Here is a 22,345-nt window from a genome sequence, read left to right on the forward strand (position 1 = left end):
TAAGCGTAGGATGAGCGGCAATCTTCCCCCAGAGCTGGCTCTTGTTGGCAGACAGGCTCAGGCCTTGGCTCCAGCCAAAGGAAACCCCATGTTCAGGTGATCCAGGAGCAAAATACATGCCTGGCCAGGCCCTCTGCCATCCCTGTGCTGTCCCCCCTCGCCCCCAGCGTGCTGCACAGTGGGTCTTTGCAGCATCTCTGCTAGCTACGCCCAGGGCCGGAGAGGAGCTGGCCAGGCAGTGGCTGCAGGACTCCGTGGTGTTGCCAAGGGGACTCCCTGGCCGTTTCTTGAATTCGCAAGTCTTCCAGATAACCAGTGATAAAGGAATCCAGCCCAGCACGTACGTGTGTGAATGAGAGAGTGAATGGAGTTGGAGGGGGATGGTATTTTGGTCGCAGCCAGCCTAGGTCCAGTAGGAGCCAGCGTGCTACAAGCAGAAGGCCCTACAACCCTTCATGGACTGCTTCCCCAGCAGAGTCCTCAGCACACGCACAGCCAGGGAAACCACTGGCTTCTCATGCTAATGCTGTGGGAGTAACCTCCTCATACCTTGGTGGTGTTAAGCTCATGGTGGAGGGGGAGAAGAGACTAATTAATTCTACGTGTACTGGACTGCAACCCATGCAGCCCTTGAAAGCAGAGGCACTAGTTGTGGTAATGAAGTGGTGCATTTCCATGCTTCCATTAGCATGACTGAACGCATTTCTATTGACTGTTTATAATATGTTTACTTAAAATTAGTTCTGCTTAAGCCTGTGTAATTAATGGCTTTAGCTCCTAAACTGGGTCTGCAGCAAATGCTGCACAGTGCGGAAGACAAAAACAAATACTGCTAACTACATGATGTCGGGGCAGTGAGAGAACACATGCCACTAATTTTGTCCCAGGTGGAGTTTGTGGCAGTGCATTTCCCTGTGTTCTCTCTTCTTTCCCTGTCGTCTGGGCTAATCACAGAAGGAACTAACTCTGGTGCTGCCCAGCAGGTCCAGGATGTCTACACTTAGGTTGTAGCATCCACACTTGGTCCTGAGAAGAGAGGGGCCAGACACTTGGAGGAAAGTGGTGGACAAGTTTACATGTCCCACAGAAGTGGGTTGCAAAACAGCAGGAGCAGGGCTGTTTGCCTTTAGACGGTTCAGGTTTGAAAGTGCCTGAAGGATGAGTATTTCCCACTGGGGGGTAGTACTTTGCAGGCTTGCCTTCAGTGTCTGAACTCCTGCCTTCCTGCTTATCTGTCAATGTCTGTGATGTTTTGAGGGCCCCCGTACAGGGTCTTGCATGGCAGGTCTGGGCTGAGGTGGAGCGCCAGTCTTGGAGTGCAGCACACCTGCACCCGCATGCTGGTATCTCGGTGTCCTTTGTCTGGGCCTGAACAAGAATGTGCGTTGCATCCTCAGGCAGAGGGGAATGCCACCGGTCTATGTGGGTACTGGGGCCTGTTCCAGCACAGCCAGCAGCCGTGAGCTGCTGCTGCCCTAGTCAGTGCCCACATCTGGGCTCGTTTTTTGCTGTTGTTTCAAATTGCCCACCACCCCAGATATTGCTTTCTGGGACACTCGGAGGCTTCTGCCTTCATCCACTGCAGCCTGACCTCTGTTTGCAGCTCTGGTGCTGAGCAACCTGTGCTGTGCTGTGCCGTGCCAGTGCAGGAGTGACGTTGCCCTGGGGATGAATAGCAGGGTGAGCCTATGCAGGGGCTTGCCAGTCCCTGGCAGGCACAAAGGTCCTTGAGGGATCTGGCAGTTATTGCCTTGCAAATCTCATTTTAATCCCTGGGAAGACAATGGAACAAATGGTGAGAGAGAATCCCTCAGTGCAATGGTTGAGCCTGGAGTTGATCAACCCTGGGGGCCCATAAGGAAGTGATCCTGCCAGATGAAGTGTGCTGGTCTCTTCATACAGAAGGGGAGGGTAACGGGAGTGTTGGGTTTAGTAAGGCAGTCGGCACTGTCTCCCCCAAAATCTGAATTTAGAACTGAGTTTATGCCAACTTGGGTAGTGAGGGGCTGGCAGCAGGGTATGGGAGTGTTAAATGAAGAGGAGAAAAGCCAGAAGTATTGAACTGGGTGAAAAGTGCTGAGCGAGGTGTGCAAGGGGTTGGCCTTATTTACAGTCTCTGCTGCTTGTCTGTGATGCAGCATAAGAAGCTAATGAGGTTCCACCGTGGTACCACAGAGGGAGGAGAGCTAGAGAGCAGCGAGGGCAGAGCAAAACAAAGGAGCGCCCACGATCAGAGGTTTCAGCAGACGGCAGCAAAGTGGAACCCAGCTGGGAGGGCGTGTGCAGAGCCCTCAGAAAGCTGCGCCTCTGCTGCAGTTAGTTCCCTCGTACAATGTGGCCAGGCAGGAGGGGTTTGTATGAAGGAAGTGGCCCCGGGTGAACCTCCTGCGCAACTACACTGTGCCACACTGACGTGGCCAACCACGGTGACTTGCTGCGCCAGACCGTGACACTGCATTGCACCTGCACTGGGGCTTCTACTACTACAGCAGCAGCTGTGCTGGTTTCACACCCCAGTAGAGGCAGGGCCTTGGAGCCCACTGGATGGGGGCTGCCTCAGGGGACTGGAGTCAGGTGACCCCCACAAATTTATCTCCTGTTCCCTGGCTGCACAAGGTGGGAGCACATTGCCAAGTGCTCCCATCTCAGCGTGGTGGCTGGGGCTGTGTGGGAGAGACTGTACACTCTCATGCTGCCTCTGCTTGTTACCTATTAAGAATGGCCAAGTGGAAACCCCCACGGTCCTGGGCAGACCTGGCTTGGTAGCGGCTCCAAACGTGGGTTGTTGCAGAAGGCCCAAGAGACTGGTATTCACTGCCCAATGAGAGGAATGCTCCTGGGGGAGAGACAACAGGAAGAGGATGACATAGGAAGTGTAAAAAATAGCCTGACAAATTCTGTGCAGAGGCTCAAGCTCTGCAGGGTGCATGGCATGTAATCTTCTCTGTAGATGCTGGTGTGGAGAGAAGCAATGTTTTACTGCAGTGCTTAACAGCAAACCTCCTGTGCTGTACAGAAGGCTGCACGTTAGCAAACCACCCTGCAGTCCCTGGTGAGCACTGTGCAGCGGTCAGGGCTCTTAGGACATATCTGGTGTCTGCCTCCTCTCCCTGCCGTACCTATCTGCATAAAACCTGAAGAGGCAATAAATAATGCTTATACTCTGATTTGGCATAAAAACCAACCTCCATCCTGGGTTGCTTTTGCAGAGGAAATGGCTTTCAGGAAGAAGAGGCTGTGCATTAAATTTATCCCTCGAGACTCCACAGAGGCTGCGATTTGTGATATCCGAATCCTGGGCAGGTCTAAGCAAGCTCCTCCACAGTACACTTTTATAGGGTGAGTACCTCTTCATCCAGACTCCACTGCCATGTTTGCCTTTGGGCAGCGGGTACCAAAGCCAGGCACTGTCACTTCCTGCAGGACTTAAGTGAGGGTTTATAAGCGTTAATTAATGTTTGTAAATGGGATGGTGCTGTATAAGTGCAAAGGATTATCAAGCTCGGTGTAAGAATTAATTGATCCTCTGTAGCAATTAGCTTGGTTCTGATTACACATGTTTGATAGCCGTGTGCATACGCTGCATTTACTAGTAGCCTTAATGGCTTTTCTGTTTTAATTACAAAGGGAACTGAACAATATGGGCATTTGGTACCGAATGGGCAGGGTGCCACGAAACCACGAATCTTCACAGCCCACGACTCCCTCTTCCCAAGCACCAGCTTCGACACCAGCTCCCAACCTCCCTAGGTAAGTTCTGCTGCTTTTGCCTTTGCTTGCTTGTTCTGTCCTGCCTGGTGGAGCGGCACAGCTCCCTGTTGCTGGTACCCATCCCAGTGGGGCTAGGATCACAGGCAGTGTCCTAAAATAAATCATTACACAGCCCACCCTTTTGTGTTGGGCAAGAGGCAGTCGTCCCCAACATTGGCTTCCTGAGAAGTGGCGTGGGTGTTATGTAGGGAGGACACACAGATGCTGTGGAGTGAGTTGGTGGTAAACCAGACAGAACGGAAAAGAAACGTGTCAAGAAAAAGAGCGCTTCCTTTCCCCGGGGCTTCCGAGCAGGCCTCAGCCAGCCTGCCAGCCTAGTTCAGACCGCAAACAGTTCTGTGCATGGAGTGGCCTGTATTGTGTGCCTCGTACAGCCAAGAGCACACTCTCAGCCCTCGGCAGACAACAGCACTATTGTAATGCTGCTTCCAGCTGCTTCTCTTCCTGTGCCTTGAGCTGTGTGCAGAGCTATCTGCATAAAACCTGAAGAGGCAATAAATAATGCTTATACTCTGATTTGGCATAAAAACCAACGTCCATCCTGGGTTGCTTTTACTGGGTCTTAGCCTGGTGCAAGCAGGTCTGCCAGTTGTGGGCTGGCCAGCAGTCCAGCTACCTGGACCTCCCACCTCCCACATCACAGCTGGATAGGTAGAGGCGGGTGGGCTTGCAGAGTGGCTTTCGCACATTGAAGTTGTTTGTATGAAGAGAAAGGACCAGTGTTTCCTGAGCCCCACAATTAATCGTCCTGCACTGTGAGGCACGAGGCTTGCTTCCTCCTTGCCATGGCCCCATGGTCCCTGAGCTATACCCGACAAATGGCAGGGACTGCTGCCTGCCTTCACCCCACGCGTAGCAGTGCCAGAGCCCCACTTGGGCTGCTGATGCACTCCTTGTCCTTGCAGTCGGCTGTGCCAGGTGTGTGCCTATTCATGTGTATGTGCGTGTAATCCCTCTGTAGAACAACAGGAGCACAGTTGTAGCTTATAGTTACTTCCTGGCATCTCCTGGGCAAAGCACAGCAGTCTCAAAAGCCAAACAGGCAAGCCATCTCATGCAAAAGTCATTTGGAAACTTCCCTGCACCCCAGGGGAGAGGGGTCCTGCAACCGAGGAGTCTCTCCCAGACTCTTGCCCTGTGCAGCTGCCACAAGGCCACGGGTCCTTCCAAGAGCCCTCTGTGCAGTGCTTTTATAGAGCACGTGCCTTCTGTCGTGCCAGGGTTTCTGAATGCACAGCCAGTATTGCAGATAGGTTTACAGTGCTAAAGTAAATGTTTAGTGCTCTTATTTCTAAGGAAGTGGGGGAATTCCTCTGAGACTGTGTAGCATATGAACCCCAAGGTATTGCATGAATAGAAAATACTGCCCAGACCCTCATATATTTGTTCAGCTGGATGTTTCTGAGAGTGGCAGTCTCGGAATGACCTGTAGAAGGTTTCTGGATGGTAAGCTATGGTAACTTCCTCCTCGTTAAGGCTGCTGCATGCAGCTCTTGACCCTTCATACTGGTACAAGCCAGTATATCTCAGCGACTCCTCAGCCATCATCAGTGGCTTGCGTTTGACAAGTTATTTCACAGAGAGTTTTGCTCTGTCTTGAAGGAAGTGGTGCTGCCTGTCACTGTCTTGCACCCAAGGTGCAGCTGGGCTTTTGGCTCAGTAGGCAGTGGTGTAAGAAGTGGGTGTCTGCCCCGAGCCCTTGGTCTGTCCACATGGAGGTGCAGTGTTGTTTCACAGTGCCACTAGGTGCAAGCTGTGTAGCAGCAGGCCGCACGAGAGCAAAGGGAGATGTCTCCTCTTCACAGCAGAGATCAGCATTTTCTGTCTGTGAGAACAGGACGGCAAGTTTCCATGGTAAAGAGAGAACGTATCTGAGCAAGGCAGCGTGCGGGGCTGTCCTTAATCGCTAAGTGTGAAAGGGTCGCTTTATGGCTGAGCAGGGAGGGATGCAGAACAGCTCCAGAGCCATCGGGAACAGGGCCAGGACTGGAGCTCAGCACATCAGCGACAGTCTGAAAAGAAGAGTTTACAAGGCTTATATATTTTATAACCTCTTGTTGTACAGTTTATGGTTTACAATGGCTGCAAGGAAATTGGATCAGTTTTGTTTTACTTGCCAAATAAACCAAATGTCAAAATAGTCAATATAAAATGTATTCTAATTTGGCTGAGTTAAAACAGCCGGTATGTGGTGGAATAATTGAATGTTACATTAATGCCTCCTAGTAAAAACCACCTGTCTGTAGCCAGCTCTACTCTCGTGCCCCACATGTGATTTACAGGTAACTTTCACACCAACAGCCAGTCATTCAAAGCATCTTGCGTGTCTGTTTTTACACCAATTATTTATTATCCAATATTTTTTTTTAGAAATAGAAATGTATATAAAGATGCATCCTGCAAATATTTCTTTATTAGAGGAAACATATGTTAGCTGAAAAGCTGCTTTAACATTTTATCCACAGAGTAGTAAGTTATTCAAGCTTAATGTCCATGGAAGATTGCAGTCACAAGTAACCTCTTATTTTTACATGACCATAGAGATAAGAGATTATGCTTGTAGCCAGTTGCCACTTTATTCCGCATGGATATATGCCAACAGCAGCAGCAGAAGATTGCTCTGAGCTGTGCAGTGAATACCCAGACAGAACCAGTGCACAGAAGAGAATATTGCCCCACCAGGATTTTCCTGTGAGGACGGTCAGACATTTAAAACCACTCTCTTATTTCTGCCTAGCTGTGTAGAATACTGTGCCTTTAAATCACGACATCCAGCAGGGAAGCCTTGGTGCTTCACAATCATTGCGAGTGCTACGAATATAAACCAGGGCAGTAAAACACCCAGGTAGATGCTGTGTGGCTGAGCCCTTTCATATGGGAGGACTCTTTATAGCATGCGGTTGTCTGTTCTGTGCCAGGCGTCCTCCTCCAACTCGGCAGACATGTCTGTGGCCGATGGCGAGTGATGCTGGAGCATTCGGACTCCGTCCTGGGGCGCTGCTGCTCTGCTGAAAGCTTGGCCTCTAAGCCCCGCTTGCCTCGGGCCCTCTGTGCTATGCAGGGAGAGTGCACCCCCAGGCTTATTTTAGTGCTGCCCCAGCATTTCACTCTTCCTCCCAGTGATGGGGGCAAGGTCAAGGAGTCCTTAACCTCTGCCCCAGGATTTGTTGGGAGCGGGGAAGTAGGTCCCTGGGACTTCCTCTGACCTGGTTTCCATGTTCTGCAGCTCAGCTGTGTGCTTCGTCTAATGCTTGCAATGGCCCTTTCCAGGGACAGAGTCTTGAAGGGCACGTGGTCTCATTCCCTCCACTCCCCAAGAGGCTGCGGAGGAATTGTTGTGTTCCCTGAGCTCCAGGGCCTGCCTGGCACTGTCCTTCGGGAGTGGTGCCTGCAGTAGAAGTACACCTCTACCCCTCACCTTCACACACCGAGTCACCAGGAGGAAGCTGCATCTGCCGGACCCCTTATTGTAGGTGTCTGAGTTTATGGTCCCAAATTCCAGGCCCCACAGACACCCGTGAGGATGACACGTTGTGTTCTCGTGTGACCTGGTGAGCTGCCATTGTGCTTCCCAAGATGGCACAGCATCAGGTCTTCCCCCCAGACTGTCAGGCTCTTGGCATCGATGGCAGCCTGAAGAAATGCTCTTACAGTTTCCTGCCCCAGAGGCTGCTGCAGAAGCATCCATTCTGTTGCCTTGAGTTGCTGTTAACAGAGTAATCCTGCATGCAGGGTTGCCGCTCGCTTTCCCCCATGCTGTTGCTCTGTGCTCCCGACTTGGGGAGCTTGGTAGGTGGTGTTCCACGACCAGATGCTCATGACAGATATTTTAGCCTTGCCTTTTGAGCGCTGCTCCTTAATTGCCCGGTGTGAACAGCACGTGGATCCGCCCACCCCTATGTGCCAGAGACCTTGCTCCATGTTGATGGCATAAGGGCCCCATTACCAGTGTGATGAGGGCCCCGTGCAGCCTGCATTTAGGTTTGCCCAGTGCTCAGCACCCTCCATAACCTGAACCCCAGTGCTCTGGGCTGGGGCCCTGACCGCTAGCACCCGCAGGGGAGCTAGCCTGCTGGCTCTCTCCGCTGGCCTTGGCTCACGTGGATGCTCCAAGTTCCTTCCCAGGGTGCCGCTGGAGCCGGCGCCAGAATCATTCAAACAATCTTCGAACAATTTGTCAGCTTCAAGGAAGATGTCACTCAGTGCTGCCGAGTGTGTTTTACAGTGACAGACATAATTGCACTTAACTTTTTGCGTGGATGTTATCAATCTGTGACAGATACTTTGGGAAATGGAACGCTTTGATTGCAAAAGATGTGTCACATGCGTTTAATCTTCCTCTCGGCGAGACCAGGATTCAGTCACAACTTTTGCTTGTTGATGTCAGGTTTTGAGAATGTAGCTCGGCACTGACCCTGGAACCGCTCCGTCATTCAGCTCTCAGGGCTGTCATCCAAAGGTTAATGGCTTGTGGGGGGGCGGGGGGGAAATTGTGCTGGATTTCCCTTCCCCCAGGCAGCCTGGATTCATGTGTGCTGTGCCAGGCTGGGCTCACAGAGCATGGGACTGGAGCAGTGGGAGCCCCTCTCTGCCCCTGCAGAGCTCGCCCTCCCCACAGGCCCTGTGGGCTGGATGGCACAGCTCTATGCCTTTTCCTCTTCCTTTTTGTACATGACCATAGAGAAACAAGAACAGTGGGTGGGAGGGGATCACCTAACAGCCTGGTCTGCCCTTTGAGAGCCAGGAATCCAGAAGCTGGCCTGCCTGGCAGAGCCCCCTTGAAAACGGCCTGGTAGAGGACCCAGTTGGGCAGGGCACTGGTGGTGGAAAGGCTCAAGATGGAGGAAAGCTGCTGAGAAACTGTTTGGGCCTGCAGCAGAGACCAGAGGAAAGGCCTGTGTGCCCTGCACCTGGGGGGGAGTGCCATGTTTGTGGGGTCAACGGGCCACCGAGGAGATGCCTGATCCGATTTCCGGCTGGGTGCCCGGTCTTGCCTGGACTGCTGAGCCGGACCAGCTGCCTGGGGAGCCTTTCACCCCCGTGGGGGATGGCGCAGCACTCGTGAGCTGTTCCCCGCTCGCTCCGCTCTGGCGCACGATGCTCCTGTGACGTGCCAGTCCAGCTGGATCTTGTACCCAGGAGCGCCGATCTGGTGTGATGGGCAGCGTCGAGTCAGAGCAGGCAGGTGTGTTTTCCTCCTGTGCTCCTGGTTATTTTTTGAGCAGCCAAGTTGCTGCTGCTTAGTAGAAGAAAGAGTTTTGTTCCTGTTCCTCTGCTCCTAACTGCAGTTGGTACAGGGGGATGAGGACTTCGAGACGGGTCTGGTTTTTAACTGATTTGCTTTCCCGATCATTTGAGAGCTTTGTCATGTGGCCTGGGAGATGGTTAATACTTGGATTTAGGTAGGAAAAGGATTGTGTGCAATAGTTAGCCGTTGATAATATGTTACCAATACATGCATGAGAGAGCTAAGGCTTATTGTAATAACAAAACAGTGCGTCTCCTGGAGAGATTAATTGTATGGAAAAGGAAAACCTTGAAGCATTTTTAATCTTTTCTTGTAAAGTATTGACACAGATTATCTAGAGGTAGTGCTCTCCAAATTCATCCTTTTTTCCAGATGTTTACGACGGGCTAGCTAGAAAGCCAGGAACTCCATTTCATGGAAAATTTCCAGGTTTCAACATTTTTTTTTCTGTTCTGAGAAGGAGTCGTCAAACCAAGCTCTTTCAGAAATGCTTTGAGAGCGAGAGAGCCGGCAGCTGGGTGATCGGGATCTTTAACGTAGGTTGTGGGTGACCAGGTTTCAAGTCACTGGTCTGAATCCTGCCGAGGAGGGATTTCGACCTGGGTCTTCCCCAGCCCAGACAAGTGCCTTAGCCCCAAGGCTGTTGCCTGCCTCTGGGTAGGGGTCTCTTCCTCTCTGATTCTGGCCAGAAGTTGCATCCTGGAGCTGAAAAACCTCTGTGAAAGTCTAAGCAAACCTGATGCCTTTCTCTCCAGGACCCTGGATTTTCCAGTGGATGTTTTGTCAAAGCTCTGGATGTGCTCTCTGTTGAAACCACTTTTCTGACATGCTTCCAACAATGCCCCGGGTCCTCATACTCTTTGATGGGAAGATGGAGCAGGCAGTTCTTAGTCCCTCTTCAGTTTGGAAACCAGGCAAGAGGGGAAAAGTGTTGTCTAGTAGGTATGTCCAGAAGATGAAATCCTTCGGGATAGATAAAGCAATATCCACTGTTGGAAGGGCCCATCGTCCCCCACCATGGGTAGTGAGTGTGGGTCTGCGTGTGCTCTGCTGCACAGCATGTAGGATCCCGGTAGCGGGAAGATGTGCTGCTGCGTCCTCATCCAGAGGCTGCTTCCCATACGGAGGTAGTTAGGGAGCTGCACCAACCTTGCCGGGCAATGTGAAGTGTGAGATTTGATCCTCATCCAGCATGTTTTAGTGGTAGAAGATGGTGATTAGGAAAACATGTGACGCAAGCAGTTTCCAACCTCAAGGAGCCCCCCCTCAGCCGAGGGATAAAGACGTTAGCTCCAGCAAGGAGAAGTTTGATTTATTGAGCTGATTTTGCGGGTGGATTGAGAGATGGGAGGGAGCGCACGGAGCCCCTGTCCTGGAGTAACGGTGTTCCTAACGGCACATTCCCATTAGGGCGTAGCTTGAGATCATTAAGTGCAGACTGCAGGCCTTTGTTCAAAGGAGTGACATGCTTGGCTATTAAATAGCCCCGTAGGGGAGTTGGGAAGCTTTTTTCCTAAAACTTCTGTGTTGTCTGCTATTTAATATGATCTCTGCCACTCTTGATTTGTAATCAGTGATTTCACCCTGAAGTGTATGTGGCCGTGTTCAAATGTTTGCTGCATTAAATCAATCACTTTTTCCCGGTGTTTAATGTTTTTCCAGGCTTTCCTGGAGTGTGTTGCTCTGGGTGAAACGGGGCTGGTGATGAGTTCTGCGTGGCGACGTGCTCTTCCCGGGACTCCTTGGGCAGGCAGCATTGGGAGGTGCTGCTCCTGCTGCTGGGGCCTGATCTGTAAACGCCCTGTAGCATCGCTGCATTGGCATGAGTGGCTTTGCGTAGAGCCCCCAGCGGTATCCTCAGACACCCCTGGCATTTGCTGCAAGCAAAGTATTCGAGTGCCAGGAGCTGGTTTTTGGTGAGATTTCCAGACCTGGGTGTAGTTGTGTTAGGATTCATTTGTCAGAATTTGAAATTTCCCATGGCAGCCTGCACACTGCAGCTGATCTTCTTGGAGTCTTTCTGCTGCGCGGTGGCTCCCGCCCCCGCCCCTCCCTTTATTATGTGCGAGCAGCTGACTCGAGAGATGCACCAGCGAAGGCTGCGCAATGCTGTGCTCCCTGTGGCAGCCTCCAGAGACCCCGGGCTGTTCATCGGAGACAACCACTTCATAAGCATTTCGTTCTTCGGGTGAAGTCTGAGCTCTTTGATGCAGCGCTCGGCTTATAATAGTTTAATGGGCTGCAGCTCAGGCTTTCAAGTTGGGGAAATTAAACTTGTAGGGTTTTCTTCCTCTGCTGTTGGCAGCTGTTCCATGCTGGCTGCTTAGATGTCTCTGAGCCATGCTAGCACGCAGGATAGGGGAGGCGGGCCACAGGAGCGTGCCCTGGGCGTGGGTGGTGGTGTCTGCTCTGCACAAGGCCCTGCCAGGCCTACAGCTGGTGGTTTCTGCTCAATTTACTCATTTTCAAAAGTGCTTCTTTCAATTTTAGGAGATTGGGACCTGGGGCATGGGCATGTGGGAGAGGGGCCTGTGCTGTGGCATTCCCCCTCGTCCCACCTGGGGAGTGAAGCAGGTTAAGTCTGAGCCAGTGGAAGGAGTCGCTCAGTCCCTCCCTTTATTCTCACATGCACTGCACTTTTAGAAATGAGAATCGTGGATTTTGGAGGAACGGGCTAGATTAGTAGTTTGGAAGGGGATGAAGTACTTGCTGGGCCCATACGTTGCTTGTTTTAGGCAAAGGGACAGTGAGGCTTGAGAAGATATTTAAACATTTGGTTTTACGTGATCAGGGTAGGTAGGAATGAAGTCCACTACCCCACATCATGCTGCGCTCCCTGCTTTGTTTCTCACGGCAGTTGTTCTGGATGTGAGAGGTGCGGTGGCATTGCCCTGCTCAAGTGCACCAGAAGCGAGTGGCTGCGCATAAAGTGCGTAGTGGCGATTTGGATTGGAAAGCTGCCATGGCGTTTTCCATAAACTTTGCCATGAGACAGGGTAGTGGCAAAACGAGTGACCCTCGAGACGCTCTCAGGGAAAAGCGCACGCTTCAAAAACCAACCGTCTGTGCTTCCCTGGTGGGAGTCAGAGTCTTCCTGTGGGCGTTGGGTGTCCTGGGGTCGTCTCGTGCCCGTGCCCTGCAGCAGGAACCAGGTGTGAACAGGGAAGATGGCCTAGGTTTGGTATTCCTGCCCAGCTCTGCAGCTGTCGCATCACCGCTCTTCTGCCCACCTCCAGCAAGTTGTGGGCATGCAGTGAGATCTCGTCTTGCGTATCAGTCCTGGGCAGGGCTCCGCTGTTTCTGTTTGTTAGCAGCCTGAGGCTGTATGCGGTGTCCTGACTGATCTCTCTGCCACGTTCATCCGGTGCAGTTGGAAGCTAAAAAGTCGCTATTGTTTCCTGTGCCAAGCATTGTTGATATTTTGGAGTGAATTATGAAGCTTCCTTTGATATCTGGCATTTCCCCTCATGATCCTTTGTTACTTTTTATAAGTATTTGCTCCCTAACTTCAGAAGCAATTTATCACAACTGGCACAGACGGTCATTAATAACTGTTGTTTGGAGCTGTCGGGCATCCCTGGACCCGTTCTGTGCAAGTCTCTGTAAAATAAGCAACCCAAATTGGCCATAATGCATGCGTATCGCCCCCATTTCCCGACAGGCTGCTCGGGACGTCTCCTGGTACGTGCCACGTCCGTGGCTGCTCTTCGTAGAACTGTTCCGGGAGTTTAATGAGTCAAGGAGCAGCTACAACAGAGAGAGAGAGTAACGCTCTCTCTGCACTGAATTTAGTTGCTGTACCTCCTTGGATTGTTCTGGAAACATGAATATTTAATTGTTTGGGAAAATATCTTTTTCTAAAACCTGTGCTGTTTGGTGCCTGCATCAAAGCGATTTGTGCTGTTCGTGTCTTGAGAGAATTATTCCAAACCCCTGATTACCATGTCAGCGGAGCAGGCAGTCCTCGCTCTCCAAAGGCCATAAAACTCCGAGTCCACCTTGTCACTTTAGTGCCGTGGGGAGGGGAAAAAACACTTGTGCGTGTGACAATTCAGAAGGAAAATAATTGGCATTTGTGTATGTTAATGTGAGTTGCCATTCCTTAACATCAGAGATTCCAGCAAAGTACTAATAATTACTGTTAATATCTTTCAGTGGAAACTTTCAGAGTGAACGAGCAATGGTTGAAACAGTATTTAACGGCATGCTGCTGGCATGATAAGAATGCAAATAAGCGTTATTAGCCTAATCATTTTGCTGTCGCCATGGCTGTGCAGCAACAGTGTTGTGAATATGTCATGCAGCACCCGTGAATTTGGAAAGTGTGTCAAAACACAACTTCAATTAGTTTGCTCTAATTATGGCTCTAGAGAGTTTGTAACTATATCACTCCTCATTAAAAGAGATTTTCTTATATGGATTAATGTAACACAGAAAGGAAGGGCTCCGAATTCCAGTGCGGAGCTGGCTTCCGCAGAGAGGAAGCCCGCAGACAGCATGGCATTGTTTGGGGAGGGCTGGCGGTGTGCGGGTCCCTGCGCACTTGGCCTTGGGCCACAGGAGCGAGCAGCACCTGAAACCCAGTCCCTTGTGCCCCAATTTGTGGAGTGCCTCCAATAGGAGTTTACTCTGCTGTGGTGGGGAGCAGCCGCATCCCTGCCTGCCTTGGGGACGCAGCATGGTTGACAGCAAGGGTGAGCTGCGCGTAGGCCGGGTGCCTGCCATTCAGCAGTGATGCACCAGCAGTCTCGGCTCACGCTCAGCCCGGCAGCCCCTCTCCTTTGCAGCTGGAGGGATGCCCGCCACTTCTGCAGCGTCTGATAAACCTGCCTCAGCTGCCTCAGCCAGCCGCCTTCATTTCCCGAGGGTGAGCAGTGGCGCTGGCTGGGCTGCGAGCCATGCAGGAGGTCTGTGGGACGGGTCGCCAGACCGCAAAGTGATGCAGATAGGAAGGAGCAAACAGCAGAGGAGCTGAGCATAGAAATGCCTGCTGCATCCCTGCCCATGCTCCCGGGAGAGCGAGGCCTGTGGGTAGGCAGTGGCAACCGCAGCAGGAAGCCCCTGCTAACCCCACCTTGCTATACCGCTTTTGTCAGCGCCCTCCAGGTACCCTGCAGCTGTCCCGACAGCTTGACAGCCCAAGCTATGCACATCCTAACCTGGCTGTGCCCAGAGGTCTCGCTCCCTAGGCAGGCTTGGCATGGGAGAAGTTCTTGCCAGCTAATTAAAGAACTTGTGCTAAGGGTTAATGTTAAGTAGTCCCAGGTGTGCAGAGCATCAGAAACCACATTCGGTCTGACTTCGTTTGAGTAGAAACCACACAGCATTAAGTGTCAGCGCCGTTCCCTTGCTCAGGTCAAGTCCGTGGGTTATCGAGAATTCCCTTCTTTCTGTGCAAACGTGTTCCTCCCTCGCAGCGCGGGTGTGCAAGTTCTTGAGCTCACAGGTGAGCAGTTGGTAATGGGTTAAAATAGTAATTGTTTAAATCTTCCAGGCTTTCCTCCCAGTTCTGTGATAATTTGATGAAGAACTTCACCCTAATTAAATATTCAAATTAGGAATAAGTGTCAATATGGCTTCCCATTGCCTGGAATGATGATTAATTGTATTCAAAACTCTAGTGGCCACTGTAATCTAAACCAAACCGTTGTTCTTGATTATTTCTGCAGCACATTTACCATGTTTTTGTTTTAAAATTTCAACCAGTAATTGATTTGCCATATGCCACAGAGCTGTGCATACTTTCGCGATATGTGTTTAGGAACTTGGGGACTTTGTAATTGGGATTTTCTTGCTTTTCAGTGGCAGCCTATTTTTTTTCTTTCTACCATGCAAAATGGTTTGGCTTTTACAGGCCATAAGGAAAAGGCATTATGCAATCAAGTTAGTAGGTATATGTTTTATATTGATCCTGGCCAAACCCTTGCATTAATTCAAAATAAATTAGGCTTTGTTTCCTGGTTTTTCCCAATGTGACACTTAAAAAACCCCAACAAACCCCCCCAAAAAACACATTAGACTGAAAGGCTCTAATCTGATGCTCTCGGCGTTACCCTGCCTTGTGGTCTTGCAGCTGCGTTTGCCTCTCAGAGAAGCCCTTATGTGCTCCCACTCCTGCAAGCACGAGCCCCGTGTATCGCACTGTAGAGAGTGGGTGCTGGCAGTGGGGTTAGATGAACGGGGAGGGAGAATCCAAGCACATCTGTTCTTACTTGTGAACATGCCCCGTTAGGTGGTGCTCAGGGCCCTACAGCATTAGGTTAGTACTACCACTTGCGCTGGAGCAGCTCTTTGTGGCACGTGGTCTCCAGAAGCAAATCAGGCTCCTGAATGGTCACCAAAGGCAAAATCAAATGACAGGTTCATGTTTAATGTCCATACATCGCTCAAAAATCTGACCACGCCAAATCCCATTTATTTTTCATTTTAAATGCACTAAAGTCATCGTGGATGTGGTGCTGAGCTAGCAGGCAAGATGGCAAGACAGGGATGACCCTGCCTCGGTCAGACTGTCGGACAAGAAAGTTTACTAAGGGCCCTTCCAGGCCTACTTTTGTGGGACCTGAACACACGACCTGCTACTGCTCCACTGAACGTGGTCAGAGCCTGTGAGACTGTGAACAGTTCTTCTCCAGTACGTCCATGGAGCGTATGTGCCGCTTGCACATATGTCACTTGCATGATCTGCTGGAAGGACATGGTCCTGATCAGGGACTTCACTCCTAGGGCATGTCCCAAGTCAAGGATTCAGTGAAATTCCTCTTCGAGGGTCACAGGCTTTATGGACAGTTAAACTCCCAGCAGTGTCATCTGTACGATTGCATACAGAGGAGTTTGTTTATTGCTTGCATAGACCCGTGATTTCCAGACCCACAGCTTGGTCCCAGAGCAGGCGGGTCTGCCATTGTCCAAGACCATTTCCTGAAGAGCGTGGTTCACATGGAGCAGACCCAAAGTTGGCACTCCCTGGTGAATTCCCTGCACCGTGGATGCCTGATTTAATCAGACAGCAGCAAACACTTGAAACACTTTGTTGAGAAATGTGCTCTTTGTTTGCCGGGGGTCTGCTCTGTGCAGCTCCTGCGCCCCTCCCTGGTATGACTGTGCACGCAGAGGGAAGATGAGAACAGACCCCACCAGAAGCAGGAGACATTCAGAAAGCATGGTTAGCCATCTGGAGGTCTCAGAAGTACATTTCTGGATGATTTCATTTAAAACCTAATGAAAAGTGCATAATTCGTAGAAGTGGTAGGCTTCATATGCAAAGAGTGTTCATGACAAACCTGCCTTTACTGGCAAAGGCAGCCCCATATGGATTGTGTTTTGAAAGGAAACCTGTTGGCCAAATTTGAAGATGTTTTCACATGGTCGTTCTCGTTTTATTTTTAATTTTAAAGGAGGTCTGGAAGCACAAACACATTCAGAGTGGTGTTTTACCTCTTACATTCTGAAGGACTCATCATTGCCAACATCATGTTTTTAGACTCTCTCTGTTCTTTACAAATATGTCCAATTTCGAAGGTACAAGTTTCCAGCTGATTTGTGTAATAATGCTCCGTGCTGGCCGGTTCAGGGCGCTCTTTGTTGCGAGTATGGGAACTACAGCTAAAAAAGGGTAACCTGCTTTTCTGGTAAAAGAGCCTCACAAAATCCCTGCTCCTGTTTGTGTCACTCCAAAACGCGGGACGCCGACAGCTGCCGCCTCTTTCCTGTGTGCTACCAAGTCACTGTTTTGAAGAGGGCTGCATCTTCGTCACAAGCAACAGTGGGTCCATAAAGGTTATGATGCATAATAAAAGCTTGCACAGACCTGGAATCAGCACTAGAAAGTACAGATTTAAATTACAAAGGAAAAGCCAGAATCTCCCATCCAGGCCTATAAATCTGCACACAGCCGATATTGGCTCCAGTAACTGAAGGCTTCTGTCTGGCGCTGTCTCTGGTTCAGCTTAGCAGCCACTTTGATTGAGTCAAGTACCAAAGGCTGACGTAGGAGGGACGCGTTGCTCCTACGTTCACGTGGCTGGAGCAGGTGGCAGGAGAAATGTGAGACTGGCGTTCCCATGTCCTGCCCGTAGCACAGAATATGGGAGGCAGGTTGGTTTGCTGCCCCTGTGAGAGGTCTGGGCATTGAGTGGGACATGGTGTCCCATGGCAGCAGGTCTAAGCCTAGCTCCCTAGATGGGGCTTACCCTCGCAGCTCCCTGCCTGTCAAATGGGTGATTTAGGGCTTCTTTTTTCCCTTGTTGCCAAACAGCCAGTGTGAATAATAAGCCCGTCGACTCCAGGTTTTGAAACTCATCTGCATGCCAGCAGCCACCAGAAAGGACCTGCTTTTCTGGCCCCCAGACCCACTGGCAGAGGGGTTCAGGTTTCGGCTCCGTGCCCCTGGCTAATGGGTTCTGGGGAGATTGCTGCCTTCTCCAGCCCAATCTGGGCATTTCTTCCCACGCAGAGAGGTTTCCTCTCAGTACTCGGGGCATTGTCCTGAGGCTGGTGCTGGCTGGGCTTGCAAGTGGTGCATGGCGGAGGCCCCGGGTTGCCGAAGAGTAGTTGGATGGCTTCCAAGCTCTGAAAGGAGGAGAAAAGCAACCCTGCCCAAGTCTGTGTGCTTGTAACAGGGGAGCTGTGCTCCACATGACTGCTGACTCTGAACCACACTCACGCAGGCCTCTCCGGCCTGATCCAAGGACTCCCGGTTAGGTCGGGAGCACCTGTCCTTGGGGCAGGCTGCTGGCACGGCCTGCATCTTCACAGGCAGTGCTCCTGATGGGCTGCAGCATGCAGTGTGCCCCAGGCACCCAGCACTCGTTGTAGGTGCTGCAATGTTGGACTGAGCATCCAGCTCCTCACACGCATCCCCTGACCAGGTGGCAGGTCAGGAGTGAGGAGCCGGTCCCCACCTCTGCCTTACCCGTTGTGGGCCCATCGTGCCCTTTGCAGGCTCTGAGTTGCCATTCACCATGTCCCATGACTGGAGTCGTGCACGGGCGGGAGGCGGAGTGATGGCTGTGGCTCCTCCTGCTCTGCAGTAACGTCCCCTCTGTTTCTCCCTCTTGCTCCCACAGGCACATATCCCTGACGCTCCCTGCCAGCTTCCGAGGCAAAGGCCACAGCACGCGACTCGACCTGGAGCACCAGCACTCGAACTTGTATGCCATCTCAGGTGAGCTCGCGGCTTCTGTCGGGGCCGGGCCAGGCACGAGCATCCATGGACCAGCCTTCCAGGATGTCTGCCACTGTCACTCCAACATCAGGAGTGTGTGGCCTGAGGAGTCACTGCAGAGGAGGAGCAGGAGGGGTGTAGCTGACAGGGAGCCTTGCTGCTCCCAGTGTGGTGCAGCCCGGGAGTGAGGGCGCAGGGAGGGGAATTGCTAGAAAGTTTTCGTTAAACCTCATACTACTGCTTAGCCCCCTCTCCCCACTCTCCTTTTCCCGTGGTCCTCACAGGTAAGTCATCAAGCCGCATCTTCTCTCCAAGCCAGGCAGACGTTATTCACAGATGCTCTGCTCGTGTCCCGACCCCCTCCAGCACCACCATCGAATTGAAACAGCTCCTCCCAGACCCAAACACTGTGTAGATAGAGTCCCCACCACACACTGGGGTAGACTGGAAAACACCAGATTGCTTGGGGGTTTTCTCTTTTTAAGGGCTTTGTCTTTCTCAATTTCTCTCTCCTTTCGTGGCTTGTTCCTTCTCGCTCCCTTCATTCTTTCTACTCCCCTGGACTTGTCTCAACCCACAGCAACTACTACAGTCCAAAGTAGTGCTGTGATTCAGAAATCCTTCTCGGTTGGTTTTAGCACGACTGCCATCAGGTGTGATTAGCCGTTGCTTTCTCTACAGCGCGTCATGTTCGCATGCAGAGGAAAGCGTATCATTTAAACTTAGTCTGGCCAAATGTAGGTCGCCACCCCCACCCCCCCCCAGCTGTGGTTCATCTGCAGGGTTGTGCAGAGCACCAGCCGGGGCTGTGCAGTAGGTAGTGCCTGTGCATAATAAAGGAGGAGAAGGTGGCAAACCTCAGCCATTCAGAAGCTCTTTCTGTTAACAGTGAGTGACACTTCTAACATGGGAACATGGCACTAATTCATGTACCCTAATCAAATGGTTATTTAAAAGGTAATCTCTCACTAAAACTGCAGCTTCAGGTTCCTAAATAGATGGAATATAACAATGGCATAATTCTTGTCAGTATTAGTTTTTCTCGTTACTTTCCTACCCTAATAGATTTGGAAATGTAGGGGAAGTGTGTTCTTGTGTTCCCACAAGACAGTTCTGGAGGGGGAAGGGAAGGGAAGGCCGTGAGTTCCCACTTGATGAAACCCCAAGCACACATGTAAGCAGGGAGGAAATATCTCTGCCTGAGCGCTGCTTAAAAGACCCTTTGCTGCAGGAATTCCTGTAGACTGCTGCTTCCTGCAGTATAACAAGCTTGGAAAGATGACCTATTTTACACAGATCCTGAATATTTTACCAGATGTTTACAGGCAAAATGCAAATCAAGCCTATAAAACCAGGCACAGTAATAGATCTCAACATTTGCACAAGTAACTTTCAATCAAAATGTGTGCCTCTCTCTTCCAACTGCAAATCCTCCTCCAGGCACATGGTTATACAAGTTGTTGTGCTTACATATGTTGTAATGGCTATTGCAGCTGTGGAACATTTCCACAGAAAAGGTCTCATAATGCAAAACATCCTGTGCATTGGCAGGAATCTTCTCGCATACCTTCTGACCACGGCTGCCTTTTCAGCCCTCTTGATGAGGTGCCGTCTGTGACAATTCCCTCTGTGTGCTTTAACATTATAAAGGTAAGTTCACCTCAAGACTCGCAGTGATAGCCATTCCAAAATTTCCTGTTATGTCTGTGTAATTTTGAGTTGATCGAGTTTATCTACAGCACAGTGTTAGTGTCTTGCCATGGTAACAGGAACCTTATGAGTGCTTTTCTGCTGGACTCTGGTAATTGCTCTGTTGGGATCGAGATTTGCTGAGGTAAGGTACTGGTTGTGACACTCCAGGGTTTGCTCCCCCACCTTGCAGTCTTGGAGCTCACCCTGGAGGAAAGACAGCAGTAGATACTGGTAATGAAACAGAGTCCTTCAGAGGACGCTGGCTAGAATTGTTGGGTGGGAACTCTGCCGTCATCAGAGAGCAATTGAAAGCCAATGCTGGCGGGTAATCTTGAAGGCACTGGGAGCAAGCGCAAAGAGTCTGGATGTCCTGTTTGCTTAGAAAGTCCGAAGGGTCCGCCGTGCCGTGAACTGTCCAACAGAGCTGCTCCTCAGGCCCCAAGAGCGCTCATCTCACCCGGTCCAGACCCCCTGCTGCTGCTTAGGAGCTGCTGTGAGCCAGTGTTTCTCATCAGTTCTGTTGCTCTGGAAGGACAACAGTAATTTTAGGTACTAGAGAAAGTGCTAGAGAATTTCAGGTGCTAGAGAAGTGACCGGCTCTCTGGTCACTGTGTAGTTACACATTTGTGCAAGTTGGACTCGGTTGCAATTGAAATGCAGTTCTGTTTGCAGATCTGCATTGTTCCATTAAGCCTCAGGACCAGCTGAGCAATAGGTGTATGGAAACGGAGTGAGTCTGAAACCTGTTCTTCCTCTGCAGCGAATGGGGGAGTAGCAGCCAAGTGTCCGTGAAATATGCATGTCTTAGGTTAACTCAGCTATGCACTCGATAGCAGGGTCTCTCCTGGCCGCAGGGTCAAGGAGGCTCTGAACTACCAAATTCCCTCCTTTTTGCACAGGGCCATGGCTCTGGTGTGTGATGCCCTCCCAGCCTGCAGGCAGCGGTCAGGTGCAGCGCAAGGTGGCTCTCTGTATACCTGGTAACGGAAACCAGACGTGTTGTGAGAGCAAAGGTGGCACCGTCTGAGCACCAGGAAGTTTGGGGTGCGCCATCGTTTTTTCCTTTAGCATACACGGGCAGACCTGGCTTTTGCATGCCAGTCCATCCGTCTCCCTCGCAGTCTTGAGTGGTGTTTGAGCATTGCTGGATGGTTAGCTATTTAAAAACATCCTAGTGTACAAGGGGTTGCAGCTGTGTTAAGCTTTGGGGGTGTTGTACTGGGTAACTAACCCGCATAGCTCCTGCCCCTTTCTGGACCCTGTGTCTTCTGCAGGGACAGTGGCTCAGCTGAAAGCTGTGGTGTTTGTAGCCGGTGCTGTTTGAGAGAACATTCAGCTTTGCTGCTGTGGGTAGTTGCCCTCGCTTCAGGGTGCACAGCGCTTCCGCATAGCAGGAGAGGAGCTGCGGTGGGGTGGCCAAGCAACCACAACACGAGGTATCCATGAGGAGCACCAGCCCCAAGACCTCTGGGCGAGGAGCATGGGGCTGGCACGTAGGCAGGCCCCCGGGTTGGGTAAGCTATGCGTTTCTTTGCATGGGATCCTGGTTGTTGGCTTGGACTCACCTAGCTGTGTTCAGGAGTCTGTAGATGGCTTGATCTGCTGGTAGAGGAGGTCCGGCTCGCTGCCTTGGCTGTCATGGACTTGGGAGCTTTCCTGACCAAGTGATTCTGACAGCATCATAGGAAAGCAACAGCAAGTGCAAATAATTGATGATGGTTGAATATCTGCTCCTCCCCCACCCCCCAGCTTTAATCTAGTCCTCATGTAAATGGCAGACGGGCAGTTTGTTATAAGTATCCTGGGTCTCTTTTTCTCCTTCCCCCTCCCCCCCATATTGAGAGCTTCAACCACTTAGTCTGGATTTTTTTCGTTTGATTTTAAAGGCAGATCTCATCTTGCGCACAGGGCAGTGCAATTCCCGAATGTGTGCAATGCTTGTCCCGGCTCTGAGCACACAAAGCCAGGCCCCATCCAGTGCTGGCGTAAACCAATGCAACCCACTCGAGTCTGGGCTGTGTTCCTTTCTGTCTGCAGCTGAATGACAAACTGGAGGAACTCGCCCTCAGAATAGCTAGTTCAAACCCAGATGTTATAGGGCTGACAGAGACGTGGTGGGACTCGTCCCATGACTGGGCAGTTAACATTAGGGACTATAGGCTGTACAGGCGCGATAGAGAAGGTAGGAAGGGGGGGGGTGGCAATCTATGTCAATGAGCACTACACATCCTCTGCCAGCAGAATGGGGTCAGAGGAAGGGCAAGCTGAAGTGCTCTGGGTCAAGATTCAGGGGGGGCAGGGGGAGAGGGATTTGACGGTGGGGGTCTACTACAGACCCCCCAACCAAGAGGAGGAGCTGGACAGGGAATTTTCAGGCCAGCTTGCAGAGGCACTAAAATCAAGGGATGTAGTGGTCATGGGCGATTTTAATTACCCAGACATCTGCTGGGAGGAGCAGTCAGCCGGGA

At 51.2% G+C, this 22,345-nt stretch overlaps 1 protein-coding gene across 2 annotated transcripts in view; it reads left to right on the top strand.

The window, feature by feature from the left end:
* MVB12B (multivesicular body subunit 12B) overlaps positions 1 to 22,345 on the top strand; it is a 94,210-nt gene that overhangs the window by 18,438 nt on the left and 53,427 nt on the right. For both annotated transcript variants that reach the window (XM_019510920.1, XM_019510921.1), the window contains 3 exons: positions 3,210 to 3,339; positions 3,628 to 3,750; positions 18,088 to 18,185. In XM_019510920.1, coding sequence (XP_019366465.1) covers positions 3,210 to 3,339; positions 3,628 to 3,750; positions 18,088 to 18,185 — 351 coding nt within the window. The remainder of the gene's footprint in view (positions 1 to 3,209; positions 3,340 to 3,627; positions 3,751 to 18,087; positions 18,186 to 22,345) is intronic.

This window comes from Gavialis gangeticus, unplaced genomic scaffold, assembly GCF_001723915.1.
Source record: "Gavialis gangeticus isolate Ggan-Ray unplaced genomic scaffold, GavGan_comp1, whole genome shotgun sequence".
Lineage (NCBI taxonomy): Eukaryota > Metazoa > Chordata > Crocodylia > Gavialidae > Gavialis > Gavialis gangeticus.